Source organism: Lipotes vexillifer, unplaced genomic scaffold (assembly GCF_000442215.2).
Source record: "Lipotes vexillifer unplaced genomic scaffold, Lipotes_vexillifer_v1.1 scaffold238, whole genome shotgun sequence".
Taxonomy (NCBI): domain Eukaryota; kingdom Metazoa; phylum Chordata; class Mammalia; order Artiodactyla; family Lipotidae; genus Lipotes; species Lipotes vexillifer.
The window spans coordinates 3,754,785-3,774,132 of record NW_006785665.1 but is presented as its reverse complement, the minus strand read 5'-3'; the positions used below and the strand labels follow the sequence as shown (position 1 = coordinate 3,774,132).

The following is a 19,348-nucleotide window of genomic DNA, read 5'->3' as shown; positions in this document are numbered from 1 at the left end:
AAAAAAAAAAAAAAAAAAAAAATAGCAGTTGGGCCAGGAGAACTGGAAAGAATTTATACAGTAAATCAGCCATATGCTGGTCACAGAACCTTTAGTTCCTCCCTGAAGTACCTAGATAAAAGTATCTGATGCACATTTCCTGAGCTGTTTTACAGATGCTAAAACCCCCACCAAATAGAAGTTAACTACTTGCTGACCATGAGCTTGCAGTCCCCAGACCAGCTGGCGCATGAGGATTGATAACGTTAACCCCTGTGACACCACCCTATTACCTCACCATCAACCAATCAGAGAGTTATGCACATTCTGATCACATACCTGTGACTCCCCTCCCTCACCTTTCCCTTAAAAACTCTTCCCTGAGACCCTTCGGGGAGTTCGGGTCTTTTGAGCATGAGCCACCCTGTTCTCCTTGCATGGCCCTTGCAATAAACCTCTCTGCCGCTCCAAACAATGATGTTTCAGTTTGTTTGGCCTCACTGTGCATCAGGCACACAAACTTGGGTTTGACAACAGCTGTACTGCCTGAGCCAGTGCAGCGCTCAGCACAGCACAATGCAGAGGTTTCTCGTGGACATACTCCCAGGCCCACCTTCAGCTAGCCAGCAAAGAGGGGGCAAGTCAACCTAAGCACTTAGAGTCAGTTGAATCGGCAGATGCGGAACACGTGGATACGGAGGGCCTACTGCAAAAGCGATTCCTTAATAGTTTGGACAGTAATTGCAGTGGAGCAAGAAAATCTTGTTTGGTTTTTCTCCCAAGATAAAAACCTGCGCAGATTTGGAGGCACTTTTGCCAGTGTTACACAGATGGTTCAAAGTTTTTAAGACTCTCAGAGTCAAGGTTTCTTTTCATTGCAAGTATGTGAATATATCTCTGTAGCTACAGTCTGTATTCAAACGACTGGAATAAAATATCTGCTAGTCAAAAAAAAAAAAAGGGGGGACCAAACTTCCTTGGTGGTCCAGTGGTTAAGAATCTGCCTTCCGATGCAGGGAACACGGGTTCGATTCCTGGTCAGGGAACTAAGATCCCACATGCAGCGGGGCAACTAAGGCCGCGCGCTGCAACTAGAGAGAAGCCTGCGTGCCACAACTAGTGAGCCCGTGTGCCACAACTAGAGAAACCCTTGCGCTGAAACTAGAGAGAAGCCCGCGCGTCGCAATGAAGACCCAGGGCAGCCAAAAAAAAACGGGGGTTGGGGAGCTCAGAGACATAAGAGAGGGGGAGTTTTTATGACTTACATCTCCTTCAGCCTCTGTGGAAAAGCTAAGGACCAGAAGACTACTGCTATGTGATACTGGCACAAGCGGGGCGGGGTGGGGGGGTGGGTTTGCACTGAGTACCTTGTGCCATGATGCCTGGAATTTGATAAGTGTTTAGAGAATGAATAATTGAACCAGCACTGGCCTTCAACCTGTTATCCAACTTCAGGGTTTCTGGAAGAGCCTTGCCCACTCTCCCTCACCGAGGTGTCCAAGGAATCAAGAAAAGATGGATTCTAGAGTCCCTTTCAGCTCTTATTTTCTCTGAGCAGGGTTATTATGTAATCTGACTGATACGTTAGTGTGCAGGCTGACCTGGAGGGTTACAGAGACTAGAGGCAAGAAGATCAGTCAGGAGGCTGATACAATGTCCTCTTGAGATATGAGCTAACTCAAAAAAAAAGCGAAGTCAATGTGATAAGGAGTGAAAAGGAAAGCATAAAAACAAAACACAGAGTGATTTTCTTCAGAGAATCAGCCTTTGAAGTAGGATTACCAGATAATATACTAAAAAATTATTTGTTGTTTATCTGAAATTCAAATTTACCTAGTGTCCCAGAGTTTTTTGTTTGCTCTGTTTTCTAAATCTGGCAACCCTACTTCAAACAGTTACCTGAAAGGGCTGTGGCCTAACTTGGGGGCTTCCTGTCTAGACACAGATCATAAACCTCTTTTCCAGCCAAGGCCAGCCCCTGTTCTCTGTCCCTGGCACAGGCCTCAAGGACTTGGCCCTTTTTCCTTTCCTCTTCAAATTCACACCACTTTGTCCCGGGCTTCCTCTTCTGAAAGCCTGATTATGAAGCAGGCTGCCGTTGCCCTAGCTACCCCGCTTCCTGGCCACTTACTCCCCAAATAAGCCCCCAGCCTCTCCTGAGAGTTTTACCTCTAATCACTAGAGGGAAAGATAGAGGGAAACAAACACAGTAAACAACAAAAACTGTACAAGGCTTTAAAAGTTGCCACAGTTGAGGTCTCAGGTTTGCAGCTGCTGACCACCACTCTCCCACAGTGATTTAAACACCTTTATTCCTGAGGACGAAACTGTCAATGAAAAAATTAATCAATAGTCAACCTAAGAAATGGAAATGGAAAAAGAAATAAAATGGAAAATTTTATTCAAACCAACCTGAGGAGATATATATATATATATATAGATAGATAGATAGAGATATATAGATTTATTTTTTTTTAACATTTATTTATTTGGCTGCACCAGGTCTTCGCTGCAGCACACAGGCTCTTAGTTGCGGTATGTGGTGACCAGGGATTGAACCCAGGTCCCCTGCATTGGGACCGTGGAGTCTTAACCACTGGACCACCAGGGAAGTCTCCAACCTGAGCATTATAAGCTGGAGACAGTCTTTCAGAAACTCTGAGGACTGTTCCAAAGAGCTAAGGTGGGAGGCTAGGACTTAACATGAGTTTGATGAAGGGGTATGTGCAATCAAGCTCACATCTTGGTAGACGGTGACTGCTATTCTCCAGAAATAGAGATCTTAGTTAATGGTTTAGTGCTTTTCTAAGAATGGGAAGATGCAAGAAACTGAGATCATAACATTTTCTCCTGAAAACACATAACTGAGGGCCAGTTCTGCCAGTTTTCCCAGAGCATGAAGTGCCTCATCCTGATTCTAAATTCCTTTCAGGGTGTACTGCAGGTCATTGACCACAGTGGCTAATGACTTGATTCTTACAGAACTGGCTAGTGGGCAGCATTCTTTATTTTACAATCCTCTACCTTTCAGTCTTTATTTCAACCAAGGTTTGGGAGGCATTTCATGGCCAGCTTGTTTCATGGTGCTAGGAATGCTCACTCCCACGTCAGGCAAGGATTTCATTGATAGGCCAATGTGCTATTACTGGACTAGGCCCTGTAAACAATAACCAAAAGCCTCTGGACTGTCTGTCTTACTTGTCTGTTACGGTCTGGATAATGATTCGCTCTTGTTGTTTCTTCCTATATCTAGAGTTACGCTATTACAATCATTGATCTTATAGAACTATATATTTGGTCAGTTGTTTCAAGTTGCCTAGTCATCATTATTTTTATTGGAGGCTCAGTCACACATTTGGTAATGCAAGAAACAATAATCTTGTAAAATAGAATATAAGTAACATAGTTAGTAACATTAATGAGGTAATAAGTAAACATTTAGGCTAAGAAATTCCATTAGGTATCTTCCCAGGTCATCTTACCTAGTCTGTTCTGCAAGCAATCTCTGTCATTAAGGGAAATGATATATTGGTATTGTACATAAAGTTTACCAAAGATATCTGCACCTACAAGGTGAGTGGTGGGTCATCCTGATGCCTTACAGGATTGAGAAAGGAATGTTATCTTCTAAGGAGTTACATGGTTGGCATCAGAAGAAGAAAAATTTACCTTTATGGTTGAGCTGGTATTTCTGACATTGGAGAGATCTGGTTAACGCATAATGCAGATGCACACTGCACACGAGAGGGAAGAAAAGAGGCCCAAACAGGGAGAACTTTTTTTTTCTTTACTAGACCAGCAGGGAATTCCCAAGCAGAGAACATTTTCATGTTTAAATTCTCTTGTTTGCCTTAAAATAGGAGCTTTATTTCATCAAAGCTCAAGGCTGAACATTCTGGTGCCCATTTATTGTGAATCACTGGAACACATTAGGGCTTAAAGGACAGAGGGCTGTGCCTCTTGTTGAGAATTCAACAAGAGATGTAAACTCTCTGGAAAGCCATGAAAAACAAAAGAAAAGTATGGAAACTTTTTTTTTTTTTTTTGCGATACGCGGTCCTCACACTGTTGTGGTCTCTGTCGTTGCGGAGCACAGGCTCTAGGACGCGCAGACTCAGTAGCCATGAGCTCACGGATCCAGCCGCTCCGCGGCATATGGGGTCTTCCCGGTGCGGAGCACGCACCCGTGTGCTTTGCATCGCCAAGCGAACTCTCAACCACTGCGCCACCAGGGAAGCCCCAGCTTTAACCATTTTTAAGTGTACAGTTCAGTGGAATTAAGTAAACTCACATTATGTAACTATCACCACTACTAGTCTCTAGAACTTTAAAATCATCCCATACTGAAACTCAGTATCCATTAAGCAACAAGTCCCCATTCCCCCATCCCCCCAGCCGCTGGCAATACTGTTCTTTTTTCTTTTCTGGAAAAGTTTTATTGTGCACAGAGGGTAAGGGCTCAGTCCTTCTTGGCTGCCGTCTTCCTCATGGCGGCCAGAACGTTGCTCAGCTCCTCTCTCTTCCTCTTGGCACGGGTGTGTGTTCCCAACATTTTTTTTTTTTTTTTTTTGCGGTACGCGGGCCTCTCACTACTGTGGCCTCTCCCGTGGCAGAGCACAGGTTCCGGACGCGCAGGCTCAGTGGCCATGGCTCACGGACCCAGCCGCTCCGCGGCATGTGGGATCTTCCCGGACCGGGGCACGAGCCCGTGTCTTCTGAATCGGCAGGCGGACTCTGAACCACTGTGCCACCAGGGAAGCCCCCCCACCCTTTTCTTGATGAAGTTGAGGGCCCGCTTGTCCTTGGAGACCTTGAGCAGCTCCATGGCCCGCCGCTCCTAAGGGGCAAAGCCGCACACTTCCCGGATCATGTCCCGCACGAACTTGGTGCGCTTGGTGACGCGCCCGCGGCGGTGGCGGCTGTGCCTCGGCTTGCTCACGTTCTTGGTCACCTTGTGGCCCTTGCTGAGGCCCACGGCCATGGGGTAGCGCAGAGCCATGGCTGCCGCTCCTCAATGGCTGCCGCGGCGGAAGGGGCAACACTGTTCTGATCAGGCGATAGAACTACATTTTATCTCCATGAATTTGACTGTTCTACAAACCTCATACAAGCAGAATCATTAAATATTTGTCCTTCTGTGTCTGGCTTATTTTCACTTAGCATAATGTCGTCACGTTTAACGCATAGCATGTACCAGAATTTCATTCCTTCTTAAGGCTGAATAGTATTCAGATGCAGTTTTGCACACTTTAGTGCCATTAAAAAATACACTTAAATTTAGAAATATACTATACTATGACTATCATCTGGCTTTCCCACAAAATTAACATGGGAAAGCTATGGACAACTGGGGACATAAGCATTTATTTTTCACCTTTGGAGAAAACAAAACGTTCGCATCCCCAAAATGGTTCCTTCTAGCTCTTGAAGTCTGGAGACTTTCAAGACTTTCAACCCCCGCCACTTCATGGCCTACAAAGAACTACAACTCCCGGTAGCTCTAGGGCCCGGCCCTTCGCCCCGCCCTGCTGGCTCCAGAGACTGCGTTTCCCAGAAATCCCAGGCCGGGGTTGGCGCTGGCACTCCCCGGGCGCCCCCTAGCGGCGCACCTCGGCGGGGCTTCAGTTCCCGGCGGCCCTCGCGGCAGGTTCCGGCCGTAAGGGCAGTTCGTGATGTCGGGAGCTGGTTCCGCCGCTGTGTCCGGGGCAGGAACCCCCGTGGCGGGGCCCGCAGGCCGTGACCTCTTCGCCGAGGGGCTCCTCGAGTTCCTGCGACCGGCTGTGCAGCAGCTTGACTCTCACGTCCACGCCGTCAGGTGCCCTAGAGGGAAGGCTGGGGCGGGGCCTCTCCTCGATTTGGTTTTGTAGGGGCGGGGCCAAGAAAGGGCGGAGATAAGACGAGTTCGGCGTTCAGATGGGACTAAGAATTTGGGGAAACTGATTGGAGGCGGGGCAGACCGGCGGAGGGCCTGCCGGTGGGGGCAGAGGCTGGCTTTTCTGAGCACTTAGGAAACGCATAGGGGAGTAGGTTTTTGATTTTCATTAACTGTCTGACCGTGTAGGCCTTGTACCTCTTTGCAGAGAGAGCCAAGTAGAGCTCCGGGAACAAATTGACAACCTAGCTACCGGTGAGTAAGCATCCCTGTATACCCGGGATCCTACAACTCACTACAGGACCTTATGTTTTGCCAACCTCTGGGGCTGGGTTTGTCACTTGCTTCCAGGGCTGCCGATGGACTCCTCTTAAGTTTCTAGTGACTGTGCCCATGTGGCACAAGAGTGCTTTCCATAGCATTTACTAGCTTACTTGTTCCAAGAACGAGAAGGCCATTAGGTGTTTAGATGCATCTTCCTTCCATTTCCCAGAACTGTGCCGTATCAATGAGGATCAGAAAGTGGCCCTGGATCTCGACCCCTATGTGAAGAAGCTCCTTAATGCCCGGCGACGAGTCGTCTTGGTTAATAACATCCTACAGAATGCCCAGGTAAAGGAATTTCCTACCAACAGTAATTCTTTGTTCTTCTAAGTCCTTAAGGTATTCTCCGATTTTCAAGGGGTGTCATGAAGTCCCCAACACAGCGAAAGTCACTGTAATTTTGTCTTTTTGGGGAAAGGGAGTTGTCAACTAATGCCAGCCAAAATAGAACTTACTGTTCTTATTCTTAACCCCCAGTTGCTCTTTTATGTTCTTACATACCTTAGAAGACTTAACGTTGAGATGAAGCAAGCCTAAGATATTTTCCAGCCTAGTTGACAGCAAGCTCTAAATCCTTTCACAGAGCAGTTAATTTGATTCCAAATCTTGTTTTGTAGGAAAGGCTGAGGCGGCTAAACCACAGTGTTGCCAAGGAAACAGCCCGAAGGAGGGCAATGCTGGATTCAGGAGTTTACCTGCCTGGTTCCCCAAGCAAGTAACAGGCCAGAAGATGGGCCCATGGCCACAGAATAGCACAAATACCATTCCCCAGCTGCCTGTTTCCTCCAGGACTCCCAGTAGGTGTTGGGACATCAAAAGGGCAGCCCTGTGGTTTGTTTGAAGCACTTCAGTCTTACCCATTTATGTGGGGCCCAAAGAAACCTGTGTAGAGCAGGACTCAGGATCCCAAAGGATTTATTATGGCTCTTGCTTCCAAGAATGAGCTGAGGCCTCTACATTTTTTTTTTTTTTTAAAGCTCCATACTCAAGGCCCACCTGCTCTACCATCTCCGAGCCTCATTAACAAGGGAGGGGCTTCCTCTGTTACGTGCGAGGTTGTTGGACCTGGGCAGAATGTCCTCTACCTGTGACTTCCAATATTCCTTTGTTTGCACTAGAAAGGGCAGGCAAAGTCAAGGTGAATGACCACCTACCCTCTTTTGTTGACTGCACTGGCTTGACTACTGTAGTAGTGTTACTAAAACCATTTAATTCAATAAATGCTTAAATGGTATTCCAGTTTACTCTGGTATATGGAAAGGTGCCAAGAGTCTTCTGCATTAATTCAAATATAGATTCAAACTGAGATCTAGTGTTCACAATGAAAAGACTCAAGTATCATTTTCAATGAAGAGTACATAAAGCAAAAGGAAGCAAAACAGCTTGCCAGATACCAAGGAAAAACAAGACCAGGAGCCCTAGTAGGAAGTACTTTAATCTTTTTTCTTAGTAAAAAAAAAATTGCAAACAGTAACAGTTCACAACATTTCAACAACAAAGTACTGGTTGAGAGAGGTTTCCAGAAGCTCGGGATTCTAGAGTATTAGGAATAAAAGTTGGTATCCTGCTTCACTATAGATGGATGGCGTAGGTCATAAATGGGAGACTTCTGGCTAAGCCAGTTTCAGAATGCAGTGGAATGACAATTCCTTCTATAGTGTCCTCTTAATCTTCCTTCCTGTCTCCCCTATCCCTCAGAAATGCCACCACATAAAGCCCAGCAGCAGTTAGCATAGGCTCCAGTCTTCTCCTTGGGTAAGAAAGGGGGTGAAGAGACAGGGAGGTCATTCCTGAGTCTCCATGCTTTCCTCTTCCTCTCCCTGAGGTGGCTCTTCTGTATTCTCCTCCTCTTCCTCTCCTTCCTTCTTCTCTGGTGGCTTCTCATAAGCCTTTTCTGAAGGTGTCACTATTACTCCATCCCAGGTAGATATCTCAGAAGCAAGATCTAGAAAAGAAAAAAGGTGACTTCAGACAAGTAGCCCAACATACAAGGCATGACACACACACAGTGGAAACAGTAAGACATGAGTAGTGTAGAGTTTCTTTGTAGATCACGGAGTACCGTAAAGAACCCCTGTCCCACAGTGGTCACTCACAGCTGGCATCACCCTCCTGGCCAAGGATCTTCCTAAAGCCACCATGTGAGAGGATTCGGACCAGAGTCTGAGCTGTGTAGCAGACCATATCCTGAGGGAGAGCAAAGTAAGGGTAAATTAGCAATGAAAATCAAAATACCTTATTTGACTAACATTCTCATGAAACGTGAGAAAAAAACAACTTCTAATTTCAAGACCAAAGTCTGTGAGAACCCCCAAATCCCTGACCACTAAAAACCACATTCCCTTTGCCTTCTGACCAGATATTCAAGAGTGGGGCACAACAGACCATTTCAGGGCTGTCCCAATACCTGCTGTTCCAGAGTCATGACTGTGTGTACTCTGAAGTTGCCACTCTCACAGGGGTCAGTGATACCCACCGACCCTGGCAGGAAGAGTCCTGCAGCCAGAATCTGCAAGCATCGTCTGAAACATGGAGAGGTATTAGAAGAACACGCAAGACAGCTTACATCCAGCCCCAAACCCAAAACAGCATGCTATACCTGTATGCCACATTTAGGGCCAAAGGCTGTCTGGTGGGGTTGTTCATCACAGCATAGTGCCCCTAGAAGAAAGCGGATCTGGTAGGTGTGCCATAAAGTGGCAATTCTATCTTCAAACAAAACTTTAAACCATAAAGAAGAAAACTGGTTAATGTCTAGCTAAAATTTTAACATTGAGAAGCAGTTCTGAAATGACTGCTCATTCAGTAATTTCTCTCCATTACCACATTAATGAAATGACAGCAGTAATGAGAAATACAAAGGTACAGTAATAACTACTCATTTAACTGAATACTCCAAAAGCCCAAAGAAATAATAAACATTAAATCTTTATTGAATTACTTGTCCACTAATGAGATTTCTTTGTTTTTCTTTCCCTTTTCCACCCCTCCCCCCCATTTCTTTTTAATCTGTACCGAATTTCATATTCTGGTAGGTTTCAGAGGAACTACTGTAACATAGGGAGGATCAGGAATTCCAATTGCCCTTCATTACTTACAAGTAGGTCAAGTATCCAGGGAGTGAGGGGCTCAAAGCCAGGAAAACGAATCCTCAGGTCCTTCAGCAGCCTGATGAGAACTTTAACTCTGAAGGTAAGAGGGACCAGGATTAAAAGTAATAACGGATCATGAAACAAACTAGTGAATGTAACAAAAAGGAAACACACACACAGATATAGAGAACAAACTAGTGGTTACCAGTGGGGAGAGGGAAGAGGGAGGGGCAAAATAGGAATAGGGGATTAAGAGGTACAAACTATTATGTATAAAATAAGCTACAAGGATATACTGTACAACATGGGGGATACAGCCAATATTTTATAATAACTATAGATGGAGTATAGCCTTTAAAAATTGTGAATTACTATGTCGTATACCTGTAACATAATACTGTACATCAACTATAGCTAAAAAAAAAAGTAATAAGATTATTTACTTCCACACCTAAGGTACAGAGATGAAGCTATTTCCAGAACTATACATTCCTTTCTTTCCCTCAACCTAAGTTTGCTTACTTAAGGTAAAAATCAAAATCCAGACAGAAGATCACAGCCAAAAATGTTCTGTGAGAGGAAGTACTGGGGTGGGGGTGGGGTATCCTGCTGTTCAATGTAGTTAGAAGGATTAGGATATATCTTCACTCAAACAGGGAGGGACTCACGTGGACTGAGAAGCATTTTCCTCAAACCAGCGGGCATGTCGGATGGCTGCTAAGGCACTCTGCAACACCTTGATATCCACTAGAAGACAAGCATGACATCCACCAAGATGAAACATTCCCATTATTGAGCAAGCAATTCAATCCCACTGCCATTGTCCAAGAATGTGGAAGGAGGACAGGATAACATAGTAATTCCTTCAACCACCCCGTGTTCCCCAGATCAGCAAGTCACCTGTCCAAAAATCACTATTCCTCCCTCAAACCAAATCTGGAAGCATGAAAGAGCCCCAATTTTCTCTGAAAGCCTACCCCCCCCCCTCCATAAATATTTCCTCAGTCCTTTTTCTTAAATCCTCAAACTGCTTTCTTGGCCATGCTGGCTTTGACAATTTCACTAGCAAGCTGGTAAAACTGTTTCCAAATTACAGAGGAAGACAGCAAAGTTTGGGGGTAAACTTAGTTTGTTGCTATTCCACATGTGACCTTTCGGGACCTAAGTAAACTCAACAGCACTTTATACCATGTTTTTAATTTCCCCAAATTTAACAGCAACAGAATAAAAGGACTAACAGTGGAGTTCTGGGTCCAGTTTTCGGAGATTGGGTGGCACTGTTGTAATGAGAATCTTCACTGTAGCATCAGAAGAACTGATTTCAAAGCCAGTTTCATTGGTCAGCATGGTCAAAACTGCAAAAAGAAAAATCAAAAGCTGAAACTCATATTTCCATTAGATGACCAAAGGTAAATCCAGGATAAGGCTGGGGGAACAGATAGGGATTTTTAAATTTATTTACTTATTTATCTTTTTGGCCGCACTGTGTGGCATGTGGGATCTTAATTCCCCGACCAAGGATGGAACCCATGCCCCGTGCATTGGGAGCTGGGTGTCTTAACCACTAGACCACCAGGGAAGCCCCCTAGATCGATTTTTAAAAACACCAACAGTCCAGAATCAGAACTGAGAATACAGAGTTTAAAAGTAACGGACATCAACTGGATTTTGAACGCTGGCGAACTCTGCCCAAAACTTCCCCAACCTAAAACTCTGCATTCGCTCTTCCTTCTAGCCTGACCTGACTTTGTTAAAATGAAATTATAATCATAGAACTGGCTCTTGTGACCACTAAATTACATGTTCAGCAACAAACTCAAACCTTCAGAAGGATCCTGTGCCCTTAGGCTCTCCACGACCTTGTTCCCTAGTGCAGCAACGGCTTCCACTAGATTGAAACAACAGGAGATAATGAAGATTACAATTATTTATGTAGATTTTTCTATACATCTCTGCACTCTGATTTCTGTTGGAGCAAGGACAAGCAGCTGAATGAACACTTTTACAAGGGGAAGCTAACACCTGGAGAGAGAAATTGGAAGGCTCAGGGAACAGGACACCTCCTCCTATATACACACACCTTTTTCCACAGCAGGGTTTCTTGTCAGTGGGACTAATGCCATATTGGCCTGGATAATTCTTTGTTTGGGGTTGGGAGGTAGGGTCTGTCTTGTGTACTGTAGAATGCTTAGCAGCAACCCTGGCCTCTACCCAAAAAACAGCCCCAAAACATCTCCAGACAATGCCAAATATCCCCTGGGGAGCAAAATCACCCCCAGTTGAGAAACACTGCCTTATAGTAACTGGCCATATTCTTTCAGATACAACACACATTAAAAAACTCAATTTCCCATTTGTCTTCCAAACAGCCTTTCTCATAAGAAAATTGGGCTTTAAAGATCCCTATGCCTCAAATCCAATTGCTATGTTCTGCTCCTAAGGCCAGAGAGAGGTACACTCACACGTTGGCAAAATCTTTAGGATCACCACCAGGTCAGCCACATTGTGTCCTGTAGTCATCGTTCCCTTTTTATACGATCCGACTTGTCGGACTTCTTCAATTTGCTGTTGGAGAAGGGATTTCAAGAAGAAAACTCAGAAGTGAGAAGACTGCCTAGTTCCCCTCAGAACTCAGTTACAACACAGCTTATTACCCGGATTTGGAAGTGGTAGAGTTCAAATCATATCAAAATGAGCACATGAAAAGCCTGGTTCATCATGGTTAGCTGACAGTAACGATATAAGTCTGGTCCCCAAGATCAGCACTACAAAGGAATTCCACTGTACTTTCCTATTTTAAGAGTGGCTTTGAATAGGCATCTGCAGAATTAAGAAACAGGAGCCAAGGAAACTTCCACAAGGCTCCCCTTTCCTAGGACTAAATCATCAAAAACTCACCACTTCAAATGTCCCTGGAGCCACAATCAAATTGTCAATCACATTGTTAATTTTTGTCACCAGAGAAAGGATAGAGGCCTGAAAGACAGCAGGAAACAAAAATACCCTCAGGTGAAACACTGTAAGCAACTTCTCACCAAGCTTGAATACCTTCCCCTAATCCCTTCAACAGGAGATGAAGCAATACCTGCACGGGCTCTGAGAACATCCTGACCCTTCCAGCCTTGAATACTTTTTGATCCCAAAGATAGATTCCCCAGTAAAAATATGAATGCACATGTAATTTGTTTATATATTCACCTGGTGCTCTCCCTCTACCCACAAAGAGAAATAAGGAGAACGATTAAACTTTCTGTGGAGTTTAGGCTCTGATAACAGTAACCTCACCAGTAGTTATTTACTTCTTTAGCTTTCTTTAAGGAATCTCAGGAAGGAAGCCAAAATATACCTGTTCAGCAGAGTTAGGAGCAAGGTCCTGATTCCTCTTCAGCAAGGCCTCACTGAAGGAAGTTTCATCAGGCGCTGGCTTGACCCGGGGAAAGGCCATTTCACACTAAATCAGAAATAAACAACTACATACTACTTACCAAAAATAATATACAATAGAGATTTTCTTTCTGTTGCCACAACACAAACAAATTGAAAACAGAAAATTCTACAACACTTATTTTTACTCCTTAAGATGTTCAAACAAGGACAGAAGCTGGAGGGAATATCCATAATTTAAGCTCCTACTACTGTTACACTAACAGATAAGCCAGAGATACCATTAACTGTTCAGAACAAAGATTATAACCATGTTACTGCCCACTGTGGCCGAGGAACTGTCTTCCCCTTCCAGCTTATACTGTTTATGTATGTAAAGCGACACACGGCTGACTCAAACCCACCCCCAATTCCACTCACTAATCCCTTTCTCTGCTCCAACTACCACCTGACTTCATTAATAGGGAGACGCTGGGCTCAACCACAATTGAACAGTGGCCAAGGTACTCACCAAATAGAAATCAAATGGGATATGTGGCACAAAGGGCCTGAACCTAAAATACGAAAAACAGTCCAAATTACTCACCACAGAAATCAAACTGATCTCGCATAATGGGGCCAAACTCATTTACCAGGAGAGCATGCAAAGAATGCTTCTAACCCACAGCTGGATCTCACAAAGGCAGGTAAGATTAGTCCACTCCAAACTCTTATTTAGATGACTGAAATGGAAACTAACGGCTGCAGAGATGCTAAAAACTGGCACTCACCCTCCTCCGGGGCCTCCTCTGGAACCAAAGCGCCCGCCGCGACCGCGGCCTCTGTCACCCCTAGAAATGCATGAATAGATTTTAACTTTGTTTTGACCTCGTTGAAGCAATCTCCACCATACCGGCCACATGATTTCAAGTTAGCCTACCTCCATCGCTCTGCACTTCCCTTTGGAAGCCAAGAGATCCCATTCCCACTTACACTTCTCCCCCACAATTCCAAGTGCCCAGCCTCATCCCCCATGACCTCCGCCTTCTGGATAAATTAATCACATCAAACCTCACATTGAATACTGACGGGGCTCAGTGAGCCCTACAAGAAATGCCCCATAATTTCTGGGACACTCCAACCCTAAGACTTCAGAGACTAACGTGACTGCTCATTTATTCGTTCACGTGGTAAAAGCATCAGGCATATCCTATATGTCAAGCACTTGGCACTGAGGATGCATGAGGCACGTTCTGGCCTTCTCAGTCTAGATGGGGGCGGGGTGAGTGCTCCTCCTGGGACCTGAGGACACCCCCTCATCTGAACACCCCAGAGACCGAAGTGTCGAACCTGCCTACCCACTCCCGGTCCCCACCCCCATCCCCGGCCCGAGATTCCCCGCCTCCTCGGCCCCCGACCTCCCCCACTCTCCCAGCCCAGGAGCTCTCAGGTTTCCGTGCAGCCCCTAGATACACGGCCCTTTCAAGTCCTCCGACTCCTTTCAGCCCAACTTCCCATAGTTTTCGGTCGAATACCCGAAACCTCTCCAGAGCACCCCACAGCCCTTACCTCATGGCGTCCTAGAGCCCGAACAATGGAGGCCACACCAACCGCCCCTTTCCTCCGAGGAGAAGACAACTGGAGAGGCGGCCTGCCGGCGTGTCCCAACAAACTCCGGCGCGATTGGCTCCCGCCGTACTCCGCCGCTTGTGCCTACTGGTTTACTTTGGTAAACCGGTTTATGAACCAATGAAAAGCGCCTACTGTGTCAGGAACTAGCCAATAAGAACGGACTTGACAGTAACGACTTTCGCAGACACTAGGGGGTGCTGTGTAAATAAATGAGGATGGGTAGCATTCAGAGAACTTTCTGTACAGTTTATAAAAAACCGGTCTTCAAGACAGCAGAGTGGCGCAGCGGAAGCGTGCTGGGCCCATAACCCAGAGGTCGATGGATCGAAACCATCCTCTGCTATCGGTGTTTCCTTTTTTCCTCCCTGGTTTTAATTTTAAATTTCTTCAATAAATGTAACCGCCATACTCCTACTTTTTCCTCTCTCAAAAATGCAGGCTTTAGAAGCTGTTTTTGCCATCAGCGAGTGAAATGGAACAGGAAGGGACTTTAGGTGACTGTGAACACTACACGTCTGGATGTGGTTCAGAGGCTAGAAACTTCAGGCAGGAGAAGCGGATTTGAGTATGTATATTGATTGAATCGGAGGGGGAAAATACTGATGGTGAGGGACTAGCAGGGAAACTGAGACAGCCTTTGCAAAGAGAGCTCAGAAAAAGAGCGCAAGGGAAGTGACAGGAGAGAAGGACCAGACCGCCTGCCATTTGCCTAGTTTCCCCTCATTTCTCTTTTCCTCACTCTACAACCTCTCTGGCGGATTTCACCCTTATACGAAGTTTCACAGCCACAGATACGGATATACTATGGTTGCATTTACATCAAGCATATTACTATGTGCTTTTCCTCCTTCTATAATCCTGTTTCTCCCCCTTCTTGCCTTGTTTTGCATTGATTACTATTTATTATTCCTTCCCTGCCTCTGTCAATTGGAAGTTACACACTTTTTTTCTACTCTTTTAGTGGTTACCCTAAAAATTACAACGTGCCTCCTTGAACTGGCAAGGTCTAATCTTGTGTAATACTTTTACCCTCCTCGTGAAAAATGAAGGAATAATTTAATTCCATTTACCACCGTCACTCCCTCCAGAACTATATACATTGTTGTGTAACTTTTTTAAGTACTATATTGATACTGATATACTAATTGTAGTATTATTTACTACAGCAAAATGCACAGATCTTAAGTCCACAGATCGATTAATTTTGAGTAATGTATTCTGCCCATCACACAGATTAACATAAAGAACATTTTTATCACCTCAAAAAACTCACTCATACCCCTTTGCCCTTCCCTTAGAGACAATCACTATTCCAATTTCTATTATCATAGATTAGTTTCGTCTGTTCTTCCCATAAATGGACTCACATCCTATGTACTCTTTTTCGTCTAGCTTCTTTTGCTTGACACATTTCAAGATTCTTCCATATTTTTGCATTTATCAGCAATTTATTCCTTTTTATTTATGAGTAGCATGCCATTGCATAAATATTCCACCGTTTGTTTACCCACTCTCCTGTTGATGAATTCAGGACCTCCAACTGGCTGAGACACAGGCGAGCACATCTGGGCTGTTTCCAGTTTGAAGCCATTATGTGTAAAGCAGCTATGACCATTTTCGTACAAGGTTCTTGCGGTGAGATGCAATTGTTCCTCTTGGGTAAGTGTAGGTGTATACGTTTACAGAATTTAAATTCCGTATATATGTTCAATCCCACAAGACATTAATGCTTATTAATTAAAGCAGTGGTCATTGAGATTTGCCATTTTTAATTCCTTCCTGTATCCCCAACACTCATCTGGAATAATATTCCTTCCGCTTGAGAATTAGTGCCCTTCTGCTGGTGGCTAACTTTCTTGGTTTTGGTTTTTCTGAATACATCTTTATTTCACCTTTGTTTTTGAAGGACATTTTCTCTAGATATGTAATTCTAAATTGAAAGTCATTTTCTTTCAGCACATTTACAATATTATTTTACTATTTTATGGCTTCCATTTTTGCTGTGAAAAAAAGTTGTTAATCAAATGGTTGCTCCTCTGAAGGTAACCAATCCTCTTTTTTCTGCCTATTTTTAAGATTTTATATTTGGTTTAATTTCCTGCAGCTTCACTCTGATAGCTCCAGGTATGGATTTTTTTTTTTTTAATCTTGAGATTTGTTGAACTTATTGAATCTGTGGCTTGATGTGTTTCATTTATTTTTTTTAAGTTTCTCAGCCATTATCTCTTTAAATATTGTTTCTACCCTATTATTTCCCCCCCCCCCCCCTTCCTGGGCTCCAAATAAAGGTGTGTCAGACTTTCTCATGGTATCCTTTATATCTCCAACCCCCTCTTTTATATTTTTCATTCCTTTGTATCCATGCTTCATTCTGAGTGGTTTCTTCTGTCCTTTCTTCCAATTCATTACTTACTCCTCAGTTGAGTCTAACTTGCTCTTAAACCCATGAATTGGTTCTTAATTTTGGCTTTTAACTATTTCAGGTCTGGATTTTCTGTTTACTTCTGGTTTATCCTACTCCTAGGTTTCCCCCAGGAGTGCAGCCTTTCAGGATCCTAACCCTAAATAGGAAGGTGGTTTACCTAAGTAATTACCTTTGGGGACATTTGGACTCCAAATTTTGTCTCACTTGCCCCACACAGCCTATTTTCTGCCACCAATTTTGGATCAGCAAATGACTCTAGGGTAAAAGCTCTCCTACTGCTGGTCTCCTGCTTTCCTGTCCTTTCATGCTCTCACTGTCTTCTTAGTTTGTTTATTTTAAAAAGCATTTCATCTAACATTTTTAGTTGTCTGCAGCTCAGCTTGAGGATTGGACAAATTATTTAAGCCACCATTGTTGAAAGAGAAGCTCAATTACTAAGTTGGATTTCTAGTCTAGTTCTCCTGAGCTCCAGTTCCACTAATCCAATGGCCTATTGGACACCTCCACTTGGATATCTACAGGCACTTCAAAAGCAATAAACTAAAATTGTTATCTTCCCCCCGAAACCTTTCAGCTTCTTTTAGCTTCTCAACTAATGAGTCAATGTCCCCTAGATTTCAGTTATTTGTATGTTCTTCCTGAATTTCAGTTGATTCTACTTAAAAAGCATCTCCCTATAGTGAACAAGACCGTATTATACATTTAAAAATTTGTTAAGAGGGTAGATCTCATGCTAGGTGTTCTTAACACACATACACACACACACACGCACACGCACACACACACACACAAAACGACACAAGGAAATGTTTGGAGGTGATGGAAATGTTTATTACCTTGGTGTTGTGGTGATGTGTTTCATGGGCATATGCATATGTCCAAACTCATCAAATTGTATACATTAAATATGTGCAGCTTATGGTATATCAATCATACCTCAATAAAACTTAAAAATTGTTTTTCCAATCTCCTCTCTACCTCTATAGCCTCTGGAGCCCTCGTTATAGAACAAAGACATTATGCCTGTCCCACAAAAGCTTGCATGATCTGCTCTCTGCTGCCTTTTCTTGCCTCTCCTCCTCAGTCATTCTTACACCCATAAACCTTACATCCTAGATCAGGGTTGAAAACATGCACTGCTAATGCAGCCAGTAACACAAATGAGTGAACAGGGTGAATAGGAACCGTGATGAGCTAGACTCACCTCAAAGAAGTAATGGATACTTGGTTCCAGATTATGTTCATGGAGAGATGCAGGACCTAGATTACCAGCTCTCCAATATTTCAAGACAAGTCAGAATTCCAAATATTCATGTGCCATCTGCTGATTTTAAAATGTGGGCAATTAAATTATATATATATATAATATACATATATAATGTATAACATATATATATTTGAGAGAGAAAATACATGCCAGACAAAACATGCCTGCCGTCTGAAGTTGGTCCATGGGCTACTGTTTGCTCTAGACCATAAGAATATTCAAAATTCTCCTAAATATGTAGGAAACAGACTTCAGTATTCTGCTGTCTCTGCACAGAATACCTTTCTCATCCTCCTACCCTTGTTGAATTATTTCTCGTTGGAGATTTTCCTGGCCCTAATGCACGCAAAATGGCCTCTTAGCAATTTACCTATCTCTGTTGTAGTATTTAACTATATTACATTATGGCTATTTGTCCCAAATAGAGCTCCTCAAATGTATGGACCATATATACATGATATATATGAGATACATACACACACACACACACACACACACACACACACACACACACACACACACATATAGTCTTAATCTTTATACCTTCAGCCGGTGCTTAACACGTACTAGGTCCTCTGGAAATCTGCAGTACGAAAGAAGTTTCCTGATCTTTGGTACAGGCTTGCAGAGGTTGGCAGCGCAATACGGTCAACGACTTCTGCTGGCCATTAGAGGGCAGACTGATTCCACAGCTCTTCGGCCCCCAGCCCAGCCGTCAAGGGCCCCAAAATACTCTCCCCAATTTACCCCTCCGCTTATCATTTCCAACACTGTCTCCCACCGCCCCGACAAATCCCATTTTAATAATCCTCCTCAAGACAAACACACACTCACACGCCGGCAGTGACCCTGAGATCACACCTGTTCGCTCCTCCAGCCACCCGCAAGCTCTTCCCTCCCCGTTCCTACAGCCATTGGGGAACTAAAGAGTTAACTCCGCCCTTCTACCTGGTCCTTTTTCTCCGCTAATCCGCTCAATCTGGAAACCGGAGAGGCGGGGGTGAGATCCTAGATGGACTGGTTACGGGAACCCTGGATTCACCTACTTTAACGCCTTTTCCAGAAACCGTCACCCTCCCGCACCACCCCGACACACATCCAAACACACACTTTTTCCTGCCAAGATCCCAAACCAGCACCTCTTTCTCTCTTCCCCAGACGGAACCAGGTAGGAGGGGAGGGAGAGGTGGGGCGCAAGAGGCCCCCTGTTGCTCCCACACACTTTTCTATTCAGTTCTTCCCGACCCCGCAACAGAGCCCCTTCTACCCGTGCCGCGCCGCTTCTCGGAGGAGGAAGTGTGGCCGCCGAGAAGAGCGAAGAGGGTCTAAGGAAAAGTGCGCGGGCTGAGAGACTCGGAAGAGGCCGCGACTTCGGGGCGGGGACGAGGGAGGTG

The 19,348-nt window shown here is 44.4% G+C and overlaps 2 protein-coding genes, 1 non-coding gene and 1 pseudogene across 4 annotated transcripts; 2 read left to right on the top strand and 2 right to left on the bottom strand.

The window, feature by feature from the left end:
• Positions 1-4,438: 4,438 nt before the first annotated feature.
• On the bottom strand, positions 4,439-4,978 carry LOC103089359 (60S ribosomal protein L36-like; annotated as a pseudogene).
• Positions 4,979-5,566: 588 nt separating this feature from the next.
• Positions 5,567-7,409, top strand: SNAPIN (SNAP associated protein). The gene is made up of 4 exons (XM_007458039.1): positions 5,567-5,794; positions 6,060-6,106; positions 6,345-6,463; positions 6,793-7,409. Exons 1-4 carry the CDS (start codon positions 5,652-5,654, stop codon positions 6,892-6,894), a joined length of 411 nt encoding a protein of 136 aa, XP_007458101.1. The 5' UTR covers positions 5,567-5,651; the 3' UTR covers positions 6,895-7,409.
• Positions 7,367-14,311, bottom strand: ILF2 (interleukin enhancer binding factor 2). 2 transcript variants are annotated; one of them, XM_007458041.1, is made up of 14 exons: positions 14,200-14,311; positions 13,422-13,481; positions 13,163-13,205; positions 12,614-12,737; positions 12,166-12,243; positions 11,730-11,832; positions 11,090-11,155; positions 10,506-10,622; positions 9,936-10,014; positions 9,274-9,361; positions 8,775-8,836; positions 8,583-8,697; positions 8,272-8,362; positions 7,367-8,120 (listed from the first exon to the last, which is right to left on the bottom strand). In XM_007458041.1, exons 4-14 carry the CDS (start codon positions 12,710-12,712, stop codon positions 7,960-7,962), a joined length of 1,059 nt encoding a protein of 352 aa, XP_007458103.1. In that variant the 5' UTR covers positions 12,713-12,737; positions 13,163-13,205; positions 13,422-13,481; positions 14,200-14,311; the 3' UTR covers positions 7,367-7,959. The 2 variants fall into 2 exon arrangements, with proteins under 2 accessions (XP_007458103.1, XP_007458102.1); XM_007458040.1 differs by having other exon boundaries at positions 12,614-12,718.
• Positions 14,312-14,533: 222 nt separating this feature from the next.
• Positions 14,534-14,605, top strand: TRNAM-CAU (transfer RNA methionine (anticodon CAU)). Its single transcript has one exon. It is a non-coding gene; the product is annotated as a tRNA-Met (tRNA).
• Positions 14,606-19,348: the final 4,743 nt, after the last annotated feature.

What these genes read in the sequence shown, in the direction of transcription:
- SNAPIN (XM_007458039.1), top strand. Translation starts at nt 5,652, where the DNA reads ATGTCGGGAGCTGGTTCCGCCGCTGTGTCCGGGGCAGGAACCCCCGTG. An exon ending in TCTCACGTCCACGCCGTCAG is followed by an intron (nt 5,795 to 6,059) that starts GTGCCCTAGAGG and finishes ACCTCTTTGCAG; the next exon opens with AGAGAGCCAAGTAGAGCTCC. An exon ending in ACATCCTACAGAATGCCCAG is followed by an intron (nt 6,464 to 6,792) that starts GTAAAGGAATTT and finishes CTTGTTTTGTAG; the next exon opens with GAAAGGCTGAGGCGGCTAAA.
- ILF2 (XM_007458040.1), bottom strand. An exon ending in TCCCATTTGATTTCTATTTG is followed by an intron (nt 12,719 to 13,162) that starts GTGAGTACCTTG and finishes TTTCTGATTTAG; the next exon opens with TGTGAAATGGCCTTTCCCCG. An exon ending in CTCCAGGGACATTTGAAGTG is followed by an intron (nt 11,833 to 12,165) that starts GTGAGTTTTTGA and finishes CTTCTCCAACAG; the next exon opens with CAAATTGAAGAAGTCCGACA.